The sequence below is a fragment of the Budorcas taxicolor genome, chromosome 13 (genome assembly GCF_023091745.1).
Source record: "Budorcas taxicolor isolate Tak-1 chromosome 13, Takin1.1, whole genome shotgun sequence".
Classification (NCBI taxonomy): Eukaryota; Metazoa; Chordata; class Mammalia; order Artiodactyla; family Bovidae; genus Budorcas; species Budorcas taxicolor.
Window position 1 is genome coordinate 17,997,094 of NC_068922.1, and position 23,891 is coordinate 18,020,984.

Here is a 23,891-nt window from a genome sequence, read left to right on the forward strand (position 1 = left end):
CCTGTGTTGAAACCACTTTTCTAACACATTGTTATCAGCAGCCCCTGGACTTAAGGGGTCCTCAGTCGCCAGCTCAGCGAACCACAAGCGCTCGTGGGCAGCTGGGGCCGCTCGCAGTGGCTTGGAGCAAGGTTCCCTCGGCCTTCCGCCACCGCACAATAGTGGCCCTCGGCCCTCGCCGTACTCGGACTCTACCAACGCCGGCACAGGACGGGGGTGTTTGGTGGTCGCGGAAGAGGAACCCCGAGGGTGTGCCGGGAAAGCAGGACCTCGGAGGACGGTTGTTTCACCGCTCGCGTGGCTCGCCCGCCCTTCTCCCCTGTCCGCTCCCCACTGCGCCGTTCCATCCGGGAGCTGTCCCGTGTTCCCGCGACGGCAGGTGAGCGCCCTGGCCCCCGGCCCCGGGCCGGCCCCCCCCCCCCCCGCTCCTCGGCGGTGGTGGCGGCCGGCGGGGAGGCGCCTGCGCGCAGTAATGGCAGCGCGGTGAGCAGGGACGGAGCTGACAGCCGCCGCCGCCCACCCTCCTCGCCGGGCACCGTCCTGCGCGCCCTCGGACTGTCTCCCTCCCCTGCTCCCTGCCCCGGGTCCCGCCTCTGCAGCAGGTAACCCGCTGAAGGCCCGGAGCCAGCTGCGGGCTCCGGGAAACTTCCTCTCCCGGTTAGTGGGTGGCGGGGCTGGGGCGGGGAGAGGAGTTGGGGGCGCGGAGGGGGAGGGGAGGCATGGGGGGAGGCCGGGGACCGGGTGTCCTGAGGGTGACCCTGGCTCCAGGAGCGCCGGCCCCGGGGCCTGGCCGCCCCCGGACTGTATCCCGGGCCTCCAGCCGGCCTTGGCCGCCCCTCCCTCGGCCCCATTTTGCTCCCAGGGAGGAAAGGTGCGAGTGCGTGTTCTCTTTTATTTACGCGCCCATGCGGTTACACAGCTCTGTGTGTTTGCGGTGTGAGGGGTCGGGGGCGGGGGCATCAATCTCTGCATCCTTACCACGAGTGTCTTCACTTTTGTTTCCGCAGACAGCGAAGATTGATAGCTCTGGGGAGGAGTGCCCTGCGTGCATGCTAGACCTGTCTCAACCCTTGGGGTCTGGTGAAATAAGATCCTTAGACTCTTAAGAGCACTTAGATACACACCAGGGAGTCTGGACCATTCCCTACCACCCTGCAAAAACGTGCATGTACAGAAAACATTTGTGAGTTGCAGACTGTTTTGTCGTTAAATCCTCTCCTTTCCCCAGGGAGTACTAATACCTAGTTGTAAGGGAGAACCTTGGAAGTTTACATTTTGATTATAAGATTAAAAACTATTAACATTCACTACAGACTTTGGCTTCACAGTGTAAACATCTTTGAACTAGACCAGTCCCAGATCTATACATAGTAAGATAGGGGAAATAATCACTTAGTTCTGACTTATCACCCACTACATAATAGGCATTTAAGAACACTCAAAAGACTGCTCTCTCTTCCTTACTATCTCACGTTTCTTTCCAAGGCAGACAATCAAACAGATTGTTTATATTTTGCCTCTTTTGCCCAAATACGGTGTTGGAAGACCCTTCCAAAAGAGTCAGAGATGAAATAGCAGATGTACACGGTGTTCTCAGTTACTCTTCCCTACCCCAGATACTGTTTATAAGTTGGAAGGACATCTGTACATAGTATGTAAAAAATACCCTTTCTATGTCTGAATGCTCACATGCACCTGAAATACTTTTGCTTCATTCTCCAGCCTCTGGTGATTTTTAAGTGTTTTCTGTGGGAAGGTAGTTTTTTCATGTTTTTTTTTAAATCTTCACCAGTGTCACTAAATGAAATGTTGTAGGCCTTCTTCAAAGTCTGTTTTGCCTTGCCTTTGTCAGTTCACTATTTATTAAGCACCTGGTTTGTATGACAAGCATTACCTGAGGCCTTAGGGATACAGCCATAAACAGGACATGTGAAAGTTCTGCTCTCTGGGAGCTTCAGTTCTGGGAGGTAAGGGAAAGCCAGAAAGTAAGAAATAGAAAAAGTTTCAGCCAATCCAAAATGCTATAAAAGAAGTAAAATAGGAAGTCGTGGTAGTGACGAGGAGAGACTGCTTCAGATGCTGTGGTCAGGAAAGACCTGTCTGAGGAGACTTTTGACCTGATATCTGAAAAGTGGGAAGAATATGGCCTCTGCAAGTCTGAGGGAACAGCAAATGGATATGTCCAAAGGTAGTTTCAAGCTTAGGTTCAGCAAACTGAAAGCAACTCACTGAAGTTGGGCTGAGACCCTCGTGAGAAAGAAAAGGTTAGGTGGTAGCAATGGGTCAGGTCATGTGAGGTCTGTTATCCAGAGGAGTTTGTTTGGCTTTTATTCTTAAGGATCATTGAAAAGCTGTTCCCTTTTTGCAAAGCTGGGAGTGATATGGTCTGGTTTACAATCTGACTGTGAAGGAGGTTGGATAAGAGGAAAGAAGCAGGCCTACTGGTGAGAAGGCTGCAGCAGGTCTGAGTAGTGACCAAAGTCAAAGAAAAAAGATGCTGAGGTCTATTTTGGAGTTGAAAGTAGTGATCTGGCCTGGTTCAGATGGGAACTCAGTTGGCTGGGATGGGGGTGACTCCTGGGTTTGAGGCTTCACTTGGAACGTGGTGATGCCATGAATTGAGATGGGGAAGTGAGGGAAGCAGGTTGTTGTATGGGTGTAGGGTTGGATGGGACATTTGAAGTAGGACCTATTCAGTATGCATGTAGAGATGAGAAGCAGGCGGTTGGATACACAAGTCTGGAATTCAGTGGAGAGATTAGGGAGGCATTCATTGATTCAAGTATTTTTTAAGCGCCAGCTATGGACTAGGCAGTGGGGATACATCATAGTGAAAAAATAGACAAAAATCTCTGCCTTCATAGGATTTAACTTTTAGTCAGAGAAAGGTATGGGGAGTCCTCTGACTTTATCTGTTGGTTATTATAATTATGTTAATTTTTTAAAGAATTAAAAACTCCTCTGCTTTGCTTCTTATTATAATTATCTTTAGATACAAACTATATTCACATGATTCAGAATTTGAAATGCTTGATGGAATATAGAATGAGAGTCTCTATTTCTTGTCCCAACATATTTGAGGCCAAATATTTTGATGGTCTCTCAACACATCTTTCCAAAGATATATTTTGTGCACGTGCAGACAAATGTGTGTAGGTTTCTTCTCCCCACTTGGCAAAAATGGTAGCATACTTGCTTTGATTTGACACCTTGTATTTTTTAGAGTATTAAATAGTATTTAAAAAGTTATGAAACAGTATGAGACCATCTGAAATAAGAATGTACGAAAGAAGAGGAGACGGTCCTGGGGCACCGCAGCATTTTCTGATTTGGTCCCTATCTTCTGTGAGTTTAGGAGCTGCAGATACGGAGTTTAGTTTAAAGAGCTGTTTTGGTGAGGCTTTTTTTTTTTTTTTTAACAAAAGTTTGCACTGTTTCTTGTGTCTTTCACCTTTCTTATCTGCCTGTTTTCTTTATGTGCTAGAAAAATGTTTGATTATGATCGAAAGCAGCATTTCCGTGAATGTACTGTCAGTTAAATTCAAGTAAGTTGATAAAGAGACCAGCATTGAATCTTAATGTTTTGAGGAGGTTTAGCTAATGTTAAAGGTTGGAAAAACAAGCAGAAATTTGGAATGTTTTCATGAGACAAAAGTTATTGGTACTTGAGATGTGTGACTGAATTCTCTGTCAGTAATCAGTTAATAATCAGACTATCTGTTCAGAGTTGTCTGGCCCTTTGCCTGGGTTTGAATCTTAACAGTCAAGTTTCTGTTGCGTTGTAGATGTTAGCATAATTCTTATGTTACCATCTTTAGGAATACAGACCGTCCCCAATTTACAATGATTTGCCTTAACAATTTTTCAGCTTTATGGTGGTACAAAAGCAATATGAATTCAGTAGAACCCTATTTTGAATTTTGATCTTTTCTTTGTCTAGCAATATGGAGTATGATAGTCTTGTGATGCTGGGCAGTGGCAGCTAGCCTCAGCTCCCAGAAAGCCAAGCGGTCATGAGAGGGAACAACCAGTACACTGAACAGTCATCCCGCACATGGGCAGCTGTTTTGTTTTTCATCAGTGTAGCAGTCACAGAATTACATGAGGTAGTCAACATGGTATTACAAAGTAGGCTTTCTGTTAGATGATTTGCCCAACCATGGGCTCATGTAGGCGTCCTGAGCACTTTTAAGGTAGGCTAGGCTAAGGTATGATGTTCGGTATGATGTAAGGTATGAGGTGTATTAAATGTATCTTGACGATATTTGTAACTTTTGATGGATTTGGGGAGACATAACCTGATCTTAAGTTGAAGATCTATATAAGATTCAGACTATGTTACCACTTTGTATTTGGGAAGGCCTGTTGAAGATACTGAAACAGTGAAGTTCCTTTAAGTCTTAAAAGTTTTGAGACAATGACTAGGGTTAAGGTCCTGATATTAGCATCTGCTACAACTTTTGGGGTGCAGTTAATGTTAGCTTCCCCTGTTGATTGACCCAGAGGAGGGGAGATGGAATATTTTCTTTCAGTTGCTTAAGCTTAATTTTTTCTGAAGAATTAAAAAACTCAGACTCATTGTGTTCCCTACTGAATTTAATACTATTTTTTATATTGGTCGACATTTTGATTTTCACTTAGCTGTCTTTAGTCAGACACTTTATATGTAAATTGATCTACCTCTTTTTTTTTTTTTTAAACATTGTTCTGGATTTATGAACTGTTTTGTTCAGCTTGATTTTGTTTATGTTATTGTTACCTCCCTTTTTTTTTTCGTCTGAGATAAGTAAGCATTTAGTTTCTAGGTTAGAGAAATATCTTTAAAAAAATTAGTTTTTCTTTTTTTGAAGCATTAGTAGTAATACTATGAAATATGTGTGTTTAGTGTATTAAGCTTACTTAAACTCTGTAAATGTAGATGTTAATGTTATATTTGAAGATCATAGTTATCCAGAGCATTTTCACTTAACAGTGTAAATGTTACTGTTGTTATTTAATCATTGAATTATAGCCTGACTGATGAAAAATTCTGACACATATACAGTCAGGTTAGTAGTTTACCATCTTTGTTTCTCTTATCAGCTGTAAGCTTCTTGAAGGCAACATCTTTAATACCTGAGGTCTGAGCATTGTGAATTCTTAATAAATATCTATTAACTCAATGACTTAAGTCTTGTTCTAATGTAGGTTGCTTTTCAACTAATGAAATGTCAGATTTACCATGTGTAAATATTTCTTGAATTTCTCAGTTTTGCTTAACTTCAGTTGATGGAAAGCACAGGATACTTAATTTTTTTATTTTATTTTATTTTTGTTTCTTTTTTGTTGATTTGGCTGCATCATGTAGCAAGTAGGATTTTAGTTACCCAACCAGGGATCAAATGCATGGCTCCTGCAGCAAAAGCACTGAGTCTCGACTGCCAGGGAAGTCCCTTAAATTTAAATGTTGAAATAATTCGAGACTCTACAGAGAAGTTGCACCAATGGTACAGAAAGCTCAGGTACATCTTTCGCCAGATTTCCCTAATGCTAACAGCTTACATAACCAGGGCGCAATGATCAAAACGAGGAAAATTAACATTGGTACCATGCTGTTAATTAAACTACAGACCTTTATGTGAATCCCACTAGTTTTTCCTGTAATGTCCTTTACCTTTTCAAGATTCAGTTCAGGATCAGACACAGCATTTAGCATCTGTCTCCCTAGTCTCTTCTAATCTGTGATGATCTTTCCTTATCTTCCATTATCTTCATGCTTGCAATGAATGGTCAGTTTATTTTGTAGAATGACTCAATTTGGGTTTCTCTGATGGTTTCTCATAGTTAGATTGAGGTGGTACATTTTTGGCTGGCATACTAAAGAAGTGATGCTGAGTCTACAGCATATCATATTGCGGGATACAGGATGTCAGTATGTTGTATTAGAGGTGATGTTAGCCCTCATTAAGGTCATGTCTGTTAAATTTCTTTGCTTGTAGAAGTTACTATTTTTTCTCTTTGTAATTGCTGGATATATAGGGGAGATTCTTTGAAACTATGCAGAAATCCTGTTCTCAAATTTTTGTCCTTTCATTTCAGCGTTCTTTGGTAGTTCTTGCTTATAACAATAATTACAGCAGTGTTCACCTGATGGCAATTTTATATTTTTCTCATTTCCTTCTATGCTTATTAATTGGAATTCTTCTGTAAGGGAGAACTGTCCCTTCTCCATCTTTGTATCCATGTTGAGTTAGAGATACTTGTTTTACTCTATGGTTTATAATTTAATTTTATCTTCATTTAATCACTCAGATTATTCTGCTATGGCTTTCAAGTTTGCTCTTTGTCTTTTTAACATCCTCCAATCTTTTTAAGAAAGCACTTTCTGTTTTCTGACATCTTAACATGTCCAGACTCATTATGTTGCCCCTGCTGCAGTCCTGGAACCAGTCACCTCTCCGGTGAGCTCTGGTTCCTTCTCTTGAAGAATGGTTTTTAGAAACCAAGATCTAGATGTTAGGTGTGCTGATTGCCACCGGGTGTCAGTGAACAGAGCTAGAAATACGTGTATGAATACTAATCCATGCATACACAACATCTGTTTATTTCTGTATCTTTTCGTCTCTGTGTGTGTTAAAAACCATACTGATAACTCTCATTCCAGTCAAATACTATAGCATTTACACTTGCTATCCCCTTTTATTTATAACTGCTGTTTTCTGATAAAAATAGAGCATACTTTCCCAATAGTCATAATAATGGTTTGAAGTTACCAAAGTGAGTCCAAGGTTTTTAGATAATGTGACTTAATTTAGCTCTCAGAATAGGATAACAAATATTACAAGTCACTGGGTTGTTAAAAAGGATAACTAGAGTATAATTTGAGTAATCCTTTTTAATATTTGGATAGATGGTCAGGACTAGAAAGAAAACTCAGTCTTAATGTTTATTTGTGAAAAGGCGTATTGGTCATAGGTTTGTCTAACCTGTGCGCCAAAGTGGGTGGGCTTGCCTACTCATAAGAAACTCAGATTAATTCAAGTTCTCTAACTCATCCTTGAAACGTATGTAAGAATTTTTTTAGGGCTAGTTGGAGTCTTAAATTCCTGCCTGGCTTATTAAAATTGGAAAAAAGTGAGCAAGTAAGTGAAAAAAGACATAAAGCTTCATTGAGATAGGAGCCATGGAAAGAAATACTGTCTGTAGACATGTGGGAGAGTCTCAAATCATGGAGGAGAAAGGTCTTTAATTCTGACTTTAGTTTGGAAGCAGATTCTTCTATAATTTCTTTGTTGTATTGTAAATATATTCCGTATTTCCTACTGTCCCCCCTTCCTAAGGTTTTCTTCCTGCACTGTACATTTTGCCAATTGGAGTTACAGACCACTGTGTTTCTGTTAACTTTTTTTCACCAGTGTCTGCCTTTTTGGAAAAAAAAAAACAAAACACACTACTAGAAATTCTTTTTATTTTTAATTAAAAAATTTATTTATTTATTTATTTTGCTGCACCAGATCTTAGTTGCGGCATGTGTAATCTCTAGGTGTTGGCCTGTGAACTGTTAGTTACAGCATATGGGATCTAGTTCCCTGACCAGGAATCGAGCCTGGACCCCCTGCGTTGGGAGCATGGACTCTTAGCCACTGGACTACCAGGGAGGTCCCCTAGAAATTCTTAAGTAAGCAAGTCACATGATGGAAATGACATTTGTGGTGTGGAGCAGTCTGTGTCACACTTCATTGCAACAGTAAACATTATACCCTGAACCTTCGGTTAACAAAGATACCTCTTGGCTATAGCTCATGGGTCACACATTCAGTACAGTAAGATGAAAGTGTTTAGATGCATACTTGGAGCTTATTTTCATATGAAATCATGATAACTTTTGGTCAGTGTATACCAGAAACAGTCTTAGAAATGGAAAATATTGCAGAATTAATAACACTCTTTGCTTAGGTATTAAATATTTTCCTTAGTTTATGTATTTAGGCCATAACCTGCTCGATAAGCCCCCTGTATGTCATTTTTAAAACTTACTAGGGTATATTGACTTAACTGAAATTTATTTAGGCCCCAGTATTGTTTTGATCAATGCAAAGAAATAGAGGAAAACAACAGAATGTGAAAGACTAGAGATCTCAAGAAAATTAGAGATACCAAGGGACCATGTCATGCAAAGATGGGCTCGATAAAGGACAGAAATGGTATGGACCTCACAGAAGCAGAAGATATTAAGACAAGGTGGCAAGAATACACAGAAGAACTGTACAAAAAAGATCTTCACGAACCAGATAATCATGATGGTGGGATCACTCACCTAGAACCAGACATCCTGGAATGTGAAGTCGAGTGGGCCTTAGGAAGCATCACTATGAACAAAGCTAGTGGAGGTGATGGAATTCTAGTTGAGCTATTTCAAATCCTAAAAGATGATGCTGTGAAAGTGCTGCACTCAATATGCCAGCAAATTTGGAAAACTCAGCAGTCCTGAGTGAAAACTCAGGACTGGAAAAGGTCAGTTTTCATCCCAAAGAAAGACAATGCCAAAGAATGCTCAAACTACCGCACAGTTGCGCTCATCTCACATGCTAGTAAAGTAATGCTCAAAATTCTCCAAGCCAGGCTTCAGCAGTACGTGAACCGTGGACTTCCAGATGGTCAAGCTGGTTTTAGAAAAGGGAGAGGAAGAAGAGATCAAATTGCCAACATCCATTGGATCATCGAAAAAGCAAGAGTTCCAGAAAAACATCTATTTCTGCTTTCGTGACTATGCCAAAGCCTTTGACTGTGTGGATCACAATAAACTGTGGAAAATTCTGAAAGAGATGGTAATACCAGACCACCTGACCTGCCTCTTGAGAAACCTATATGCAGGTCAGGAAGCAACAGTTAGAACTGGACATGGAACAACAGACTGGTTCCAAATAGAAACAGGAGTACATCAAGGCTGTATATTGTCACCCTGCTTATTTAACTTCTATGCAGAGTACATCATGAGAAACGCTGGGCTGGAAGAAGCACAAGCTGGAATCAAGATTGCAGGGAGAAATATCAATAACCTCAGATATGCAGATGACACCACCCTTATGGCAGAAAGTGAAGAAGAACTAAAGAACCTCTTGATGAAAGTGAAAGAGGAGAGTGAACAAGTTGACTTAAAGCTCAACATTCAGAAAACGAAGATCATGGCATCTGGTCCCATCACTTCATGGGAAATAGATGGGGAAACAGTGGAAACAGTGTCAGACTTTATTTTGGGGGGCTCTAAAATCACTGCAGATGGTGATTGCAGCCATGAAATTAAAAGACACTTAGTCCTTGGAAGGAAAGTTATGACCAACCTAGATAGCATATTCAAAAGCAGAGACATTACTTTGCCAACAAAGGTCCATCTAGTCAAGGCTGTGGTTTTTCCAGTGGTCATGTATGGATGTGAAAGTTGGACTGTGAAGAAAGCTGAGCACCGAAGAATTGATGCTTTTCAACTGTGGTGTTGGAGAAGACTCTTGAGAGTTCCTTGGACTGCAAGGAGATCCAACTGGTCCATTCTAAAGGAGATTGATCAGTCCTGGATGTTCATTGGAAGGACTGATGCTAAAGCTGAAACTTCAATACTTCGGCCACCTCATGCAATGAGTTGACTCATTGGAAAAGACTCTGATGCTGGGAGGGATTGGGGGCAGGAAGAGAAGGGGACGACAGAGGATGAGATGGCTGGGTGGCATCACCGACTCGATGGACATGAGTTTGAGTATACTCCCAGAGTTAGTGATGGACAGGGAGGCCTGGAGTGCTGCAGTTCATGGGGTCGCAAAGAATCAGACACAACTGAGCTACTGAACTGAACTGATTCTTTTGATGATTTTTGGAATGCCAGAGTTTTATTGCTGGGAATGATCAGTACTGAAATAAAAAGTTAAATTTGACGGGGTTTTTGTTTTATTTTTAATTTTTTTTACTAAAAAAGACATTAAGTGTTTAGCCATTTACATTGTTGATAATTATACTTTTGGAAGGCAACTGAAATGTTTATCAGTAATTAAGCTGTAGTCATACTGATCAGTATGTTGAACATGGTTATATATTTTACTAAAATAGTTTGTGCTTCAAATAAAATATTTAATTATGTACCAGCATCAGTTCTGTTCTTAAAATCAGTGTTTTGAGATGCTGTTACTGCTTTACCTGCTGTAGTGTAATTATCCGAATCACTTCTTTGTGTGAAAAATGTCTGAGTGAAAAACAGTATCACTCCATATTAAAATCCATCTGATGTTGGCAAAATTATATCTTTTGTATTTCTGCTATTGCTGGCAACTTTGTTTTCTTTGAAACATTGTTGGGGTGGGAATTTTGTCAGGCTGTGTTAACGCATCATAACACATTGTCAGGCTGTGTTTCAGAACTCTTTGAGCATCTGTACTTCAAAGCTAAGATTCTTGGGAGAAAGGAAAGGTTAGTGCGTTGGTGCATAATCAGTTGCTCAGTCATGTCCAACTCTTCTGTGAGTCCGTGGACCCACCAGGCTTCTCTGTCCATGGGATTCTTCAGGCAAGATTACTGGAGTGGGTTGCTATCTCCTCCTCCAGGGGATCTCTTAGTGTTCCGGGGAGTGAGGTAGGTGTGTGAAGAGAAAAAAGGAAAAGAGATTTTAGAACATTGCTCTCAGAAATCTAGATAACTTATCAATTTGATTTTTGTCTTTAGCTTGGATTACCTCGCTGTTCTCTGTAGAACTAGTAACTGATTAGAAAATGTTTGTTGTCAGAATACTAGTCAAGTATCTGTCCTGAGTCTCTGACAATCAGTGATCTGATGTATGTTTTTATATTTTTGACTTTTGCAGCAACCATACAATATGTAGCTTGATGAGTATGTCTGCTTTCACTTGGCATAATGCTTTTGAGAATCCTCTGCTGTTGTCCACATATCAGTGATTTGTCCCACTTTAATACTGAATAGTATACTGTTGTGTGAATTCACCGCATTTTGTTTTCCATCCACTAGTTGATGGGACATTTGGGTTTGTGCACTTTAGTAGTTATTAATAAAGGTGCTCTGAAAATTCATGTTTAGGTTTTCCTATAAGTGTATGTCTTCATTTCTCCTGTGTAAATACCCAGAAATGGAGTTGCTGGATCCCATGGAAAGTATATGCTTAACTTTAATAGAAACTGCCTAAGTGGTTATTAGGCAGCTTGTCACTGTTTAGTATATTAGCTGTGGGCTTGCCTTATATGATCTTTATTATGTTGAGGTACATTCCCTCTATGCTGAATGTTGAATTTTGACAGATGCTTTTTCTGCATCTGTTGAGATCCACATGTGATTTTTCATTGTTCATTTTATTAATGTCATTGATTGATCTGTGGATGTTGAACCTTGTATCCCTGGAATATATCACAGTTGATCATGGTGTATCAATCCTTTTAATGTGTTGTTGAATTTGACTTGCTAAATATTTTTTTGCAGATTTTTGCATCTATGTTCATCAGGAATATTGGCCTGTAGCTTTCTTTTCTTTTTGGTGTGTGTATATTTTTTTTTATTTTGATACCCATTTTGTTTATTTATTTATTTTAAAAACTTTGTATTTTGTATTGAGATATAGCTGATAACAAATATAAAAGTTTCAGGTGAACAGCGAAGGGACTCAGCCATACATACATATGTATCTAGATTTTCTTCTCTTGGAGTGTCCTTTGGTAATCATGGTAATACTGGCCTTGTAACATGAGTTTGGAAGTATCCTTCCTTCTTTTTTTTTTCTTGGAAAGAACCCTCCTGGAGCCCTTTGTTCTGTGTCTGTATAGACAGGTTGTTTTTAAAATCTGTCAAGCTTCTGTCCTGAAAAATTCCGGTTCCTCTCTTCTGTGTTAGATCCCTCTGTTTCTGGGATCCCAAGTCTTTCTTGGTTTGTTAATTTCCTCCTGATAGAGAATATCTTCCAATAGATTCCTGAGTAAAATGATTTCATATAGATTATTTGCTACCACTCTGGATAGAGAATTCTAGGTGATTAGTCATTTTCCCCTGAGCATTTTGAAGCCGTTGCTTTGTATTACCTTCCAGCATCCAGTGTTGCAATTGTAAATCTAGATATAATTTATAGTCTGTTGTGACTTTTTTCTTTTCTGGAAAATTATAAACTCCTTTCTTTATCCTCAGTGGTTTAGTATGCCAAAAAGTGGTGCCTTGTTATTTTTAAAATCAAATATTCTGGGTACTCAGTATGCCCTTCTAGGTTGGAAAACTAATGTTCATTAGTTCTGTAGTATTTTTTCTTTGATAATTACCTCTCATTCTGATTTTCTAGAATGCATATTAATTGAATGTTAGATCTTTTGGATTAATAATACTTAAAACCTTTCTGATTCTGATTTCTTGTATGTGCTCCCCACTCATCCTCATATTTATGGAACTGTTAATGATGATGGTAAAGTTTTTTTTAAACCCTTTTACTTTGATAAATTGCAAACATATACAGAGAATGAATAGTTTAATAATGCCTAATGTACTTGTCACTCATTCTCAACAATTATCAAACAGTTCATAAAGAAGCTGTTTAATTTTGAGGTAGGTCAGATAGCATTTATTACATTCATAAGTATTTTGGGATGTGTCTTTGACAGATAAGAACTCTCATTTTTAAAGCTCTCATAATTGTTATAAAAAATATTTTTAAGGTCATGAAATAGCCCCTCAGTGTTTTCAGGTTTCCAGGGTTATCATAATATGAATTTTAAAAAGGAGCGTAAATCTAGATCCAAATAGGAACAATCATACTATGGTAGATTAAATGTGCCTTTTCAGTCTATTTTAGTTTAATTTCTCCTCCGTAAATGTCTCTCACTCTCATTTTCTCTTCTCTGTCTTATGTATGTGCATAATTTTCTCCGCCCATGGGATTCTCCAGGCAAGAGCACTGGAATAGGGTGCCATTGCCTTCTCCGTAATTTATTGAAGAAATCTGATTATCCAGTGGTTTCCTGTAGTCTGGATTTTGCTGACTTGCAGGTTGATGGTTAGTTAGTAATGTTTGTATATATATTATGCATCACATAGGAATTCAGAAGGTATTTAATGAACAGTAAGGTTAATGATAAATTGTAATTTTCTTATTAATAAGTATTTGTAGCAATTGTAACTTAAGTTGCGTTAACAGTATCTTTAGAAGAAAACTTTGTTGATGTCAATGTGAAAAGAACTTACTAATACATTTAAAAAACTTTTAACTCAAAAATACTGATATTAAACTAGGTACTTTAATTTTGGAGGACCCATCACATATCATATCAAACATAATAGAATGAATCCAAGTACAGCCAAGCAGTGAGATGCTATTTGCCTAGTTACTCGGTTGTGTCCGACTCTTTGCGACCCCATAGACTGTGGCCTGCGAGGCTCCTCAGTCCATGGGATTCTCCAAGCAAAGAATGCTGGAGCGGGTCGCCATTTCCTTCTCCAAGAAATGCTACTAGGATTAAAGAAATCCTTATGTGTTAATATGGAATGCTTTTCCAAACGTACTGTTAAGTGAATATATTAAGTGGTGTGATGCCATTTATATAAAACAGGTAAAGAAAGACCATCTCTATATTCCGTTATGTAAAAAGGGGAAATAATGACATATATGCATAAAATACTCCCAGACACATAGAATAGATTCCTCTAGTGATGGGACCTGGTGACTCTAGCATAGGAGTGAGAGGGAGACTGAGATTTCAGAGTTTGCAATCATGGAAATGTACCTGTTCTCCCCTACATTCCCCTCCATATTAAATTGCTCCAGAATTTTTGGTACGGTTATTTCACCGTAAGTGCTTTAACAGCTTTATTGAGTTATCCTTCGCATACCATTTAGTGTACTCATTTGAACTGTACAGTTCAGTGGTTTTTAGCACATGTGAGGGTTGTGCAAACATGGTGACAATCAGTTTTAAAACATTTTCATCACCTAATTAGCAGTCACTTCCCATTTTTCTCCAGGTCCTCTAACCCTGTGCAAACACTAAAATACTTCCTGTGTCTGCTGATCTGTTTTTTTCTAGATATTTCATGTAAATGGAACCCTGTAATAGGCAGTCTTTTATGACCAACTTTATTCACAGAGTATGTTTTGGAGGTTTATCTATGTTGTAGCATCTGTCAGTACTCCATTCCTTTGTACTACAGAGTAATCATTGTATGGACGTAGTACATTTTATTTATCCATTTTTTACTTGATAGACATTTGAGTGACTTCCACTTTTTTGGCCTTTATGAATAAATGCTGCTATGAACATTCGTGTCCACGTTTTTGTGTTACTTTATTTTATTTTGTGTTTTTTTGGCTGGGCTGGGTCTCTGTTGCTGTGGGGGCTCTTCTCTAGTTGTGGCGCTTGGACTTCTCACTGCCGTGGCTTCTGTGTGTTGCGGAGCAAGGCTGTAAGGCACTTGAGCTTCGGTAGCTGTGGCAAATGGGGTCAGTAGTTGTGGCTCCTAGGCTGTAGTTGCTCCGTGGCATGTGGGATCTTCCCGGATCAGGGATCGAACCGGAGTCTCTTGCATTGCCAGGTGGATTCTCTACCACTGAGCCACCGGGAAAGCCCCATGTCCAAGTTCTTGTGTGGACGTGTTTTCTCTTGCATAGGAGTGACTTACTGAGTCACGTGGTAGCTCTGCGTTTATATAAATCACTTTTGTAATTATTATTAACAGCCATATGATACTTAGAAATGGTGCTCTCAGTGAGAAAATCTAATCTATGAATCATTTTCACATGTAATGCAAATTTCATAAATGTTATCGTCATAACATTTCTTTCTTTGCCCTCTGTTTTTTACACCCTTATATAAATTCTCCATGAGTAAATGATCATGTAAACAATTTAAGTAAGATGAAGGAGCATACATTTTATTTAAGGAGCTTAAATAAAGGAGCTTTCTATTGGGTAGGCATAGAAGCTGATCGACTGTTTTAGCATACTTCCTGTTACTGGTTTGTTAGTTTTTAGAGTATTTCCCTGGGCTGATGCTTCTCTCACCTTGGTGTTCACATTTTCCATCCATCTAAGAGTGGATTATCACTGTACATAAACCCATTCTCTCTATTCTCAACAGAGAAATCAATGCCAGTCCGATTCTGCTAAAACTTGAATAAAGCTAACAGATAATCGACGCGACCATTAAAATAATGTATAAGCAGGGTGTGTGGTATGATCCCATTCTTATAGGAGGAGGAATGGAATGTGAAGCAAACAGTGATAGCTTTTTGGTACACAGTTATACAGTAGTCTCCCTACCCTGAGGAAGCACTCAGATAATCATGGCTCAGTTCAGTTCAGTTGCTTAGTCGTGTCCGACTCTGTGACTCCATGGACTGCAACATGCCAGGCTTCCTTGCCTGTCATCAGCTCCTGGAGCTTGCTCAAATTAATGTCCATCGAGTTGGCTGAGGGTAGTTTAATCCTCTAATAGTGGTTAAAGAGAGTTCTTAAGTCATACAGAAGAGGACACCTTACCTAGCTTAAGTAGGCCCAGGAAATTTCTAAAAAGCTAATATTCTGGGCCAAGGCTAAAAGATCAGTAGGAGTTAGGTGAATGGATTGAAAGGAGGAGGCATGGAGAAGAGAAGAATTTTAGGTACAGAAAGCAATCAGGGTAACACTCAGTGTTTGTGAATCAACCTGTTGTGTTCAGTGACCTCTAAGCAAAGAAGTTTCCAGATTATGATGCCAAGGAAAGGAGTCCCATGGGAAGAGCAAGGTGAGGATGGGCTTCAGTCCAAGGTCACATCATGGAAGCTTGATGATCCTGTTGCCAATGAGCTTAAACCAGATGCTATCCGTAGTGGAAAATCTCAAGCTGCTTTAAGTACCAGAGTGACATGGTCAGCTCTGTGGTTTAGGTAGGTTATTTTTGTTGCTGAATGCCAGATCCAAGAGTCTAACTTTCTTGAAAGTCAAGAACTCTGTTGACCACTGTTATCCTCACCTAGTACAATGCCTGGCAGGTATCTAAGTACTCACTAAGGATGTTACTAAGTCTGCTGGAGTAGGACATGGCAACCCACTCCTAGTATTCTTGCCTGGGAAATCCCATTGACAGAGAAACCTGGTGGGCTACAGTTCATGGGGTCGCAAGGAGTCGGCCATCACTGAGCACACAGCACATAGTTGTATATGGCAGTTGAGGGCAGGGGTTCCAGCGCAGGTCTGAATCCTGATGCCGTCAATAAATAGCTCTGTGACTTAAAGCAAGTTTGTCAATCAGTATATAATTAGTTTTCTTATCCAGAAAATGGAGGGGACAGTGGGCCCTACTTCAGATTGTTGGGAGGATTAAGTGACTTTATATAAAGCACTTAGATTTGTGTTTGGCTCATAGTAAGTATGGGCTTCCCTGATAGCTCAGTTGGTAAAGAATCTGCATGCAGTGCAGGAGACCCTGGTTCAATTCCTGGGTCAGGAAGATCTGCTGGAGAAGGGATAGGCTACCCGTTCCAGTATTCTTGGGCTTCCTTTGTGGCTCAGCTGGTAAAGAATCTGCATGCAGTGTGGGAGACCTGGGTTGGGAAGATCCCCTGGAGAAGGGAAAGGCTACCTACTCCAGTATTCTGGCCTGGAGAATTAATTCCATGGACTATAATCCATGGGGTCGCAAAGAGTCAGACACAACTGAGTGACTTTCACTTTCATAGTAAGTACTATATAACCGTTATTAGTACTTCTTTGATAAAAGATGAATGCAAACTGGAACTGTTGGGGGCCTGACCCCAGAGCTTTCATGGGGTTGCACAAGAATGGAAGGATTTAAGAAAATCCCACACAGTTAGATAGGATGTGTGAAAAGCATGAGAAGTTAAGGTTAATTTTCTGATTTAAAACTGGAGCTTTAGGTTCCCCTCTTCCCCAAATACACACACACACATACACACACAGAGATTACTGCTAGTTAGAAGAAATTTAAGGCCTGGTCTGTTGACAGAAGAGAGTGATTCAGTGTGGCACACCCTCTTTGGGCTTTTGTTTGACCTCTCTGATTCCTTTTCTTCTCTTCCTTGAAGTCTGTTACCTGGACCCCTCTGGAATTCTTTTCTTCACCACATAAGAAGGGCCCAGAGCCTCCTCCAGTTCGTGGACCATGCAGCTGGTTTCTTGTCTCGTTTCCTTTCTCTCTATGCATTCTGCCTTCTCCCTGCTGTCTCTTTACCTCCTTTTTTCCCCACAGTGGGACACAAAGAAGAAAAATGTTTCCTTCTTGTTTGGCCCTGGCTGCAGACTAACTTGGTGCTTCACAGTCCCGGTAATAAGGGAGAACTTTGGGGAGGATGTGAAGGCTTGGGCTGGAAAAATGCTCCCTTGTGCAATTAAATGTAGCTTTACAAGGTTTTTCTTTTAATTCTGTTCTGGTGTGTTATGGAGAAGGATTTGGAATCCAGCTAAACTGATGCTTTAAGAAAAGAAACCCTTTAATGGTTTTGTGTTTCCTCATATATAGGCTTGGTCTCCAGTTTAAGGAGTGCAAACCACGAGGATTTGGGGCCGAAGCCTTTTTGTCTTGACCGAGTATCTGCTGTGCATTTCTCATGTTGGAGTTTAACTTTTTGGCTCATTGAGTCCCAGCTTCTTTCTGTCAGCACGTGAAGCTTCTCATTCTTTGGACCACCCTGAATTATAAATAATTTGTGTTAAAAGCTCTCTATTTCTCAGAGTTTGTAGTGAATACAAACATTCTGAAGGATTCCTTGTCAGGACAGGCATGAAAAGATGGCAGCCAACGTTGATTGTTCTCAACACATGCCAGGCTCTGTTTCACGCCTTCCTGCATCCTGCTGCCTAATGATGCGGTTGTTTTAGAGACAAGTGACTGACCCCGTGTAATTCATGCTAATGTTAGGATTGTCTTTAATTAACAGATTTCAACACTAAACTTGCACAATGTCTTTGAAACCAAGAGTAGTGGATTTTGATGAAACCTGGAACAAACTCCTCACGACAATCAAAGCTGTGGTCATGTTGGAGTACGTGGAGAGAGCAACGTGGAACGACCGCTTCTCGTATCCTTTGGTGGCACCTACGCCTGCGTCCGTCAGCACTCTGGGTTCATAAGCTTGTTGAAAACAGGTTTAAGCTTTCCTAAGTGGAAGAACTTTCCAGTATAACTATTTTCAAATGTATTATTGTTAACAGTTCCAAGTTTATTGCCCGTATGTGGCAGCCAACAGTCTTCCATAACTTTTTGTTCAACAAATACTGTGCTGAGATTTAGCGTATGTCAGACACCACTTCAGGCTTTGGGAGTACAGCTGTGAACAAAACAAGCCACTTTCCTTTCATTCTGCTGAAGGAGATAGTCGTTCAGTTCAGTTCAGTTCAGTCGCTCAGTCGTGTCCGACTCTTTGCGACCCCATCAATCGCAGCACGCCAGGCCTCCCTGTCCGTCACCAACTCCCGGAGTTCACTCAGATTCACGGAAAGCAAACCTAATGCCAGTGCTTCTGTTAATCATAACAGGTTAAATATCAGGGCAGTGGGTTGGGGAGGAGTGAAGCAGGGCAAGCATCTGAGTATGGCTGGAGTGTGTGTGCGACTCTGCAGATGGTGGTCAGGGAAGGTCTCTTTGAGGATGGTGATAAAACTTGAGCAAAGACTAGGACAGAGGGAGGGAGCAGGTCACACAGAGACCTAGGGGCAGCGCTGCAGGCAGGAGCACATAGCACGTTCAGCGGCTGTGAGGCAGAAATAGTTCTTACCTGGGTTGTCTGCATTTGCAAGTTACGGGTTGTATATGAAAACATAAATTGGTGGTTTCCCTGTGTTCTAAAACCTGCTGCCTTGCATTCCTACATGAAAGCAATCTTATTTTTTAAATTTATATACATACACATGTATATATACTATACCTAATATGGAGAAGCTCTGTACAGTCAGCAAAAACAAGACCAGGAGCTAACTGTGGCTCAGATCATGAACTCCTTATTGCCACATTCAGATTTAAATTGAAAAAAGTAGAGAAAACCACGAGACCATTCCTGTATGACCTAATTCGAATCCCTTACGTTATACAGTGGAAGTGACAAATAGAGTCAAGGGATTGGGTTCAAGGGATTCGTTCTGATAGAGTGCCTGATGAACTATGTATGGAGGTTCGTGACATTGTACAGGAGGCAGTGATCAGACCATCCCCAAGAGAAAAAATGCAAAAAGGCAAAATGGTTGTCTGGGAAGGCCTTACAAATAGCTGTGAAAAGAAGAGAAGCGAAAGACAAAGGAAAAAAGGAAAGATAAACCCATTTGAATGCAGAGTTCCAAAGAATAGCAGAATAGCAAGGAGAGATAAGAAAGCCTTCCTCAGTGATCAGTGCAAAGAAATAGAGGAAAACAACAGAGTGCGAAAGACTAGTGATCTCTTCAAGAAATTTAGAGATACCAAGAGAACATTTTATGCAAAGATGGGCTCAATAAAGGACAGAAATGGTATGGACCTCACAGAAGCAGAAGATATTAAGAAGAGGTGGCAAGAATGCACAGAACTGTACAAAAAAGATCTTCATGACCCAGATAACCGTGATGGTGTGATCACTCACCTAGAACCAGACATCCTGGAATGTGAAGTCAAGTGGGCCTTAGGAAGCATCACTATGACCAAAGGCTAGTGGAGGTGATGGAATTCCAGTTGAACTATTTCAAATCCTGAAAGATGATGCTGTGAAAGTGCTGCACTCAATATGCCAGCAAATTTGGAAAACTCAGCAGTGGCCATAGGACTGGAAAAGGTCAGTTTTCATTCCAATCCCCAAAAAACGCAATGCCAAAGAATGCTCAAACTACTGCACAATTGCACTCACCTCACATGCTAGTAAAGTAATGCTCAAAATTCTCCAAGCCAGGCTTCAGCAATACGTGAACCGTGAACTTCCAGGTGGTCAAGCTGGTTTTAGAAAAGGCAGAGGAACCAGAGATCAAATTGCCAACATCCGCTGGATCATGGAAAAGGCAAGAGTTCCAGAAAAACATCTATTTCTGCTTTATTGACTATGCCAAAGTCTTTAACTGTGTGGATCACAACAAACTTTGGAAAATTCTTAGGAATGGGAATACCAGACCACCTGACCTGCCTCCTGAGAAATCTGTTTGCAGGTCAGGAAGCAACAGTTAGAACTGGACATGGAACAACAGACTGGTTCCAAATAGGAAAAGGAGTACGTCAAGGCTGTATATTGTCACCCTGCTCATTTAACTTATATGCAGAGTACATCATGAGAAACACTGGGCTGGAAGAAGCACAATCTGGAATCAAGATTGACGGGACAAATATCAATAACCTCAGATATGCAGATGACACCATGCTTATGGCAGAAAGTGAGAAAGAACTAAAGAGCCTCTTGATGAAAGAGAGTGAACAAGTTGACTTAAAACTCAACATTCAAAAAACTAAGATCATGACATCTGGTCCTGTCACTTCATGGCAAATAGATGGGGAAACAATGGAAACAGTGACAGACTTTAGTTTTGGGGGCTCCAAAATCACTGCCAATGGTAACTGCAGCCATGAAATTAAAATATGCTTGCTCCTTGGAAGAAAAGCTATGACCAACCTAGATAGCATATTCAAAAGCAGAGACATTACTTTGCTAACAAAGGTCCGTCTAGTCAAAGCTATGGTTTTTCCTGTGGTCATGTATGGATGTGAGAGTTAGACTATGAAGAAAGCTGGGAGCCGAAGAATTGATGCTTTTGAACTGTGGTGTTGGAGAAGACTCTTGAGAGTCCCTTGGACTGGAGTCCCAGATCAAACCAGTCAATCCTAAGGGAAATCAGTCCTGAATATTCATTGGAAGGACTGATGCTGAAGCTTGAAACTCCAATACTTTGGCCACCTGATGTGAAGAACTGACTCATTTGAAAAGACCCTGATGCTGGGAACAATTGAAGGCGGGAAGAGAAAGGGATAACAGAGGATTAGGTGGTTGCATGGCATCACGACGTGATGGACACAAGTTTGAGTAAGTTCCGGGAGTTGGTGATGAACGGGGAGGCCTGGTGTGCTGCAGTCCATGAGGTTGCAAAGAATCAGACACAACTGAGTGACTGAACTGAACTGAATATAATGTATGTATATGAAAGTCACTCAGTCATGTCTGACTCTTTGCAACCTCTTGGCCTGTACAGTCCATGGAATTCTCCAGGCTAGAATACTGAAGTGGGTAACCTTTCCCTTTTGCAGGGGATCTTCCCAACCCAGGGATTGAACCCAGGTCTCCCACATTGCAAATGGAGTCTTTACCAGCTGAGCCACAAAGGAAGCCCAAGAATACTGGAGTGGGTAGCCTATCCCTTCTCCAGCAGATCTTTCCAACCCCGGAACTGAACATTGCAGGTGGATTCTTTACCAACTGAGCTATCAGGGAAGCCCTAACAGAGGGATCTGCCCTTTCTGAGGTTCGAACTCAGGACCTTCAGATTGAGACTGACATGCTGCCTTCTGTGCTAAGAGGGCAGACATGTATATTATATGTATATTACAGCGTTAATGATATCATTATATAGGTAAAAACACAGTGTGACCTCCAGCACCCAGGATATATACTCTGGAGAAAACCCACAGCATCCCAGTACTTTAGCTTCTTAGTATTTGGGAGGTTAAAGCGGTCTCTAGGAACCCTCAGCTGCAGGTAGCTGGGGAGAGGGGTGGGTGGCTGTCTGACCAGCTCTGCCCAATGTCTGCCAGGCGCCGTGGCTGGGAGGGCCTGGGGGCAGCCCTGGCAGACTGCTGACCTGCCTTCACCTTCTACCACAGGGACATTCCACATGAAGGAAGGGAGTAGGGTTGAGGCCTGGTCTCTGGGTTGAAGGGCCCTGTAGGAGGCTTTATGGACTGAGTAGACCCTGCAGGAACCAGAGACTCTCCGTCTAAAGGGAAGATGAGACGTGAAGGTATTATTACGTGGGTGAAGGTTCCTGTCGTCTCCTGCTCGCTGCCCCCTCCAGCAGAGCCCTGCGGCTGAAGGATGGCTGCCTCACCGAACAAGGTGTGTGTTCTCTAGAAAGGCTGGGATTTCATAAGAGTGATTCAACTTGTTGTCAATGCCTAACCCAGTTGTTAATATTAAACCGAATGTTGGTACAGGAACAGTGAAGTTCTTTGAATTCATTACTGTTGCAGTTGTCAGTAGGAAACATTTGATAGGCTATCTGTGTTCTAGTCACTACAGATACAGAAAATGATGGTAACTTTTCTAGACGGCTTCATAGTTTGCAGAGATCTTTTACATTTTTAGTGTTATTTGGTGCCCCAAACACGCCTATCAGACTGGTGGGGCAGATATAATAGATGTGGAAACTGGTACTCAGGGGTAAAGGGACCCACACACGCTGTGCTGGTAATTGATGATGGAGCACAGACTTTATGCAAGATTTCTAACATCTGATTTCTTGTACTTTCCATTGTATCTAGATGATAATTGATAATGGATTTTGCCTTTGAAGAGCTTATTATTGAACTAGTCTCTTTTAAGTTCTGTGTGTGTATGTGGAATATCATGAACTGTTTCTGATTGGAATCTTAGTAAAAACTTTAAAAAGTGTTAAAAGTTACTTGTGCATGAATGAGGTTGGGCTAGGCAAGTACTTAGGTACTTCTAAGGCTATTTTAACTAAAATAATGAGTAAAAAGAGAAGAAGTTGGTCATAGAAGATGACAAGAGAAAATGAGCATAAGTTAAAGAAAATGGAATAATTAAATGTGTTCTTATTCTACAGAATATATAGTTACTTGTTGATTTGTAAATGGCTTTGAGATAGCTAGTTTCCTTGAAAAGTCCCTTCAGTTATTGATATTTCTAAAATGTTTATTGTTTGATCTGTCTAAGATGATCCAATTACTCTTCACCTGATCGTGAGTTTTCTGCTCCTCCCCTGAAATAAAAAAATGTCTGTGCAAACAGCAAACTTGGAATCTCAGTTTTAAATTTTTATTTTGAAAAATAAAGAACTGTGTTCCTAATTGTTCTACGGCCAGTTTTTCCCTTTTCCCTTTTCCTGTTATTTTGCCCAGGAATTGACTTCTGATACTCAGATATTAGGTAGAAATTTTAGCGGTGATAAACCTTTCATATTTTGAAACTGAAAAAAAAAGCCCCCCACCCTCCTCTGAAAATTGTGCAGCACCATATGTTAGTACTTAATTTTTTACAAAGCATTTTTTGGGGTGTGTGACTTATCTTATGTGGTCCTGTCCTGTCACATGTTAGGTCAGTGTCCTTCATTCTGTATGTATCTATATAATCCTAAACTATAAGAGTGAAATAAAGGTTTTTCATTTTTTAACTTGAGTTCTAACTTGAGTTAAATCTCATTTGTTTTAAAGTAATGTTTCCAGTGAATATGAAAACCTTAACAATTTAACTAGAGATATCTATGCTTTATGTGTGGCCTATCCTGAACCCCTTGGAGAAAGACTTTATACAGAAACTAAGATTTTTTTGGAAAATCATGTCCGGCATTTGCACAAGGTAAGGACTGCTGTATGTATACATGATGTAAGTGTGTTTATGGCTACATAGTTATTGGACTAGTTCACTGTTTTCCAGTGCAGAACTTGTATCAAGTTAAGGTTATTTGTTTTGTTTCCTAAATAGCATTTTTCTAAAATGTATTTAAGAGCTATGAGTCAAGCAATGTGTGGTTAGGTTCTCCAAGGGAAATCAGTTTAGTTGCTCAAGGTCATGCTACTAGTAAGTGAGGAGAGTTTCAAATCAAGATTTGTTCAACTTGAAATCAAGTCCTTACATGTTCTTCGGATGGTGTTTGTAGAACCAGGTGTTTTTGTTTTTACTGTCCCTTCCCCACCTCTTGGTGAATCTCTGTAATCAACCTTTTAGCTGCCTCTTAATATCCTATGTTGGAGAAGGCAATGGCACCCCACTCC

The 23,891-nt window shown here is 40.7% G+C and overlaps 1 protein-coding gene across 2 annotated transcripts in view; it reads left to right on the forward strand.

The window, feature by feature from the left end:
• The first annotated feature begins 491 nt into the window (after positions 1-491).
• The window catches only part of CUL2 (cullin 2), a 73,446-nt gene continuing 50,046 nt past the window's right edge, over positions 492-23,891 (forward strand). The window contains exons 1-3 of one of the 2 annotated variants that reach the window (XM_052650798.1): positions 492-602; positions 17,878-18,018; positions 23,373-23,475. In XM_052650798.1, the coding sequence (XP_052506758.1) occupies positions 17,900-18,018; positions 23,373-23,475 (222 nt within the window). In that variant the 5' untranslated portion in view covers positions 492-602; positions 17,878-17,899. Of the gene's footprint in view, positions 603-1,051; positions 1,184-17,877; positions 18,019-23,372; positions 23,476-23,891 lie in introns of those variants that run through there. The other variant, XM_052650797.1, reaches the window with a different exon arrangement.